The sequence below is a fragment of the Saprolegnia parasitica genome (genome assembly GCF_000151545.1).
Source record: "Saprolegnia parasitica CBS 223.65 unplaced genomic scaffold supercont2.254, whole genome shotgun sequence".
NCBI lineage: Eukaryota > Oomycota > Saprolegniomycetes > Saprolegniales > Saprolegniaceae > Saprolegnia > Saprolegnia parasitica.
Window position 1 is genome coordinate 14,885 of NW_012156648.1, and position 3,559 is coordinate 18,443.

Here is a 3,559-nt window from a genome sequence, read left to right on the forward strand (position 1 = left end):
ATGGCCATCACTGTCTCTGTCATCCTCGGCTCGGTTCGCCCCGGTCGCCAAGGCGTCCGCGCTGGCAGCTATGTCCAGGCCCAGCTTGAAGCCCTCGGCGCCAAGGTGCACCTCATCGACCCCGTCGCGCTCGACGTGCCGCTCTTTGGCACGCGCTTCGACTATATCCCGGAAGCCGACCGGTCGCCGGCGCTTGTCGAGCTCCACGCCAAGTTTACGGAAAGCGACGCGTTCGTCGTCGTGACGCCCGAGTACAACCACACGTTCTCGCCCGTCATTTCGTCGCTCCTCAACTACTTTTACCACAACGAGTTTTACTACAAGGTCGCCGGTATCGCGTCCTACACGATGGGCCCGTACGGCGGTGTCCGCGCGGCCATCCAGCTGCGCCCGTACCTCGGCGAGCTCGGCTTGATCACGATCCCCAAGATCCTTCCGTTCCCGGCCATCCACGCGCTTCTCAACGAAGACGGCTCGGTCACGGACGGCGCGGCGGGCGCCGACTCGTTGGTAGCCGTGAGCAAGGGTTTCTTCCCCGAGCTGCTCTGGTACGCGGCCAACCTCAAGGCCGGTCGCGCTGCCGGCACGCCGTAAGTGTAGGAAGACGAAAGTATTTGGAGGCACTACGAATGTAACATGATTTTCGTATACATCGATAGCTTTGTCAATCCAACTTGGGCTACGCTCCGCACACGCCGTGACGGCGGCGCTACTCCAGGCTAGAGAAGGGTCTCGCGTAGCCTTTCTCTGTGGTCAAGTGGCTAGAGACTCTAGCCATTTGAACCCCAGAAGAAGCGTAAGCCGCCACCTCGAGCTCCGCGCTCGCCGGTCGCCGACCGCCCTGGCTTCGTCGATGCCTTGGCTGGTATCAAGGCTCTAGGTTTAGGGGTCGGACCACTTTAACTGTAAACTCTACTAGTATTTACATGTCCATGGACTTGTCGACGGTAAGCGCAATCCTTGCGTCCATACACAGGCTTGGAAGAAGTCCCTCTGATCTGACGGTCCACAAACCATCGACTGCTTTATAGTCTGTACCAATGGATGGCCAGTCGAACGGCCGAGTACCGGTATAGCTCCGTTGGCAGAGTGGTTGACTCTAGTCGGGTGCATGCATTCGAAACCTTAGTCATACCAACGTGGCATATACTATTGGTGTAGTACGCAGCTTTTAAGCCGCATGTACTGCAACTATCAGTGTATCAAGTAGGCGTCATTCCTCCGGTTTCGATGCTCCAGCGCGATACACTGTACGATGCACGCGCGAAACCTTGGCCAAAACCGCTGGGTGGCGACTTTAACTTTGGCAAGCCAAGCTACCATCAGCCTGGCGTGTGTGGTATCCGTGTTTAGATAGATTGATGCACACTGGACTTGTTTCGAAGCACCCTAGAGGTTAGTAGTCTCTGCACGGTCGACTGGTAAACAGTCACACGTCGCTACCAGCATAAGCCATCGTCAATGGACAAGACGATGACAACACAAGATTCGCACCCTCAAGGACGCTGACGCTGGGCGTGTCATGGGAATGGAGCACTATAGAGCCGCGTCATATTGGCATATTACGGGGCGTTTGAATCCGCGAATTCCTCGATATCATCGGAGCAAGTCGCAGTTGCCAATAATAGCGGACGTCGATGCGTTGGCTACCGCTGTCTACTGTCGATATCATGTAGTTTGCCTCTAGTATCTCGTGCGAGTCGGAGATGGGCTTTCGAATTTTGGCGGCCATGGCCAAGGTTAAAATCACCCAACATCAACGCGGCGACAGGGTTGTGTCGCGACAACGGGCTGACCTGGTTGTCGTAGAGACGTGCAGGGCTGTATGCAGTGAATGCAGTTTTATGATGTCGGTATTAGGTTCAAACACGGATACATGGTCGCGCGTTTGTCGCTCCTGCGATACCGACACATCGGTAAAAATCGGTTTATCGCAAAGCCCTCCTCTGTACATAGCTCTATTCGACCATGAGTTTTCTGGGCGCAACCGGCGTCAGTGGTTGTCGTCGGTGCAAGCAGACACAAGACAGCCCAGTGCGCCTGTCGTCTCCACACCGTCGGGAAAATAGATCAATATAAAACTAAAGAGCAAAAATTCAACTCCTTGCCGACGTCGCCCAGAGGAGCTCTTGTCTATGCCGGGTTTTATTCTTGTAGTACACTATACATTGCCGATGCGCGTCCCATCGTAATCGAGCGTGGCATGATTTTTAAAGTCCACGCGACCAAAACTGCGTGTTTTTAGCATTGTCTGATCCCCGCGTCCAGACGGGTTGAAGACACAGTTTTGATATCTTCCTGTGGCACAACAACCATGTCCTCGTTGCCACTACCACGAGGGTACTTTCGCTGCCCGCCCTTGTCACCGGTCGAAGTCGACGACCTCCTCGCTACCGCGTCCACAGCCTGTGACGACACGCTTCGCAATGCACTGTCGATGGCCGCGACGACGCCGGCACGCGTGCTCCGGCACCCGCGCACCCAGCGCTACGCCACGGTACTGACATCTTTTTCCCAGCTTATGTAATAGAATATGGTGTCTCTAGATCTACCATGGACCTGACGTTGTCGAGCCAGCTGTTGTTGGCACCACCGGTGTCACGCAGGTCGAGGCGACCCGAGACGACCTCGTCTCATTTTTCGATCTAACGTCGCCCAAGCAACTCCGCACGTACAGCAACGTCCTTGCCTTGTCCACACTGGATCGGTGTGCGCTGTACACTCTTGTCGAGCAAGGAAGCGACCTTGTGTACGCGGGCGTGCATTGGGCGGCGATCGAGTTGCCAGCGATGTTGACGAACCGTGACGCGTGCTTTCTCGAGGTAAATATGAGCACTTTAGTATGGACGACACGATATTTTTCATGATGTAGGCCATGAAAGAAGTCGTGGTCGACGATCCCTTCACGGGCGAGGGCCGGCGGTGTATCGTGCGCACCTTGCACTCCATCGAGCTGTCGTATTGTCCGTCGCTTGACGCGTCCCACCACCTCACACGCGCGTCGATACTCCGCGTACGTGTACTGAATGGATAATTGATTTGTGGTGGCTAATGCTAGTTAGTCGGGCCACGTGTTTGTCGAGTCGGCGACGGCCAATGTCTGGGACTATTACCTCGTCTACGTCACCAAGCCGAACGGCAAGATGCCGGCCTTTCTCAACCTCAAATGCAACATCCGCCACGTCCAGCAGGTACGAGACCATCTGGACATGAAGACACGATTATGGCGTGCGTTTAGATGCTGCATTTGGAAGAGCATTTTTGCCTTCAACGCTGGGCCGCCAAGATTGACACCCGCGTCTTTCAACCAATAACGAGTCCACGAGCGAGCGCGCCGCTGGCGTGCGGTGTGTGTGACCATCGACTGTCGCTGTGGCGGTCCCAGCGACGCCACTGCCACGCCTGCGGCGAGGTAGCGCTCTCTATCATGACACAGAGGTCAACGCTGCTGGTTGCGTAGTATGCATGCCGGCACTGCAGTCATACGTGGGATGTCCAGCTGCCCTACAAGGTATTTCCAGTGCATCTGTGTGTCGAGTGCTTTACAGGCTCGCCACTG

General features: G+C 55.7%; 1 protein-coding gene across 1 annotated transcript; it reads left to right on the forward strand.

Annotated features, from left to right (window-relative positions):
- Positions 1 to 2,314: 2,314 nt before the first annotated feature.
- On the forward strand, positions 2,315 to 2,497 carry SPRG_16220 (hypothetical protein; the record flags this gene model as incomplete). Its single annotated transcript, XM_012355508.1, has 1 exon — positions 2,315 to 2,497. A coding segment is annotated over one exon (183 nt), but the record flags the coding sequence as incomplete, so codon positions are not given.
- Positions 2,498 to 3,559: the final 1,062 nt, after the last annotated feature.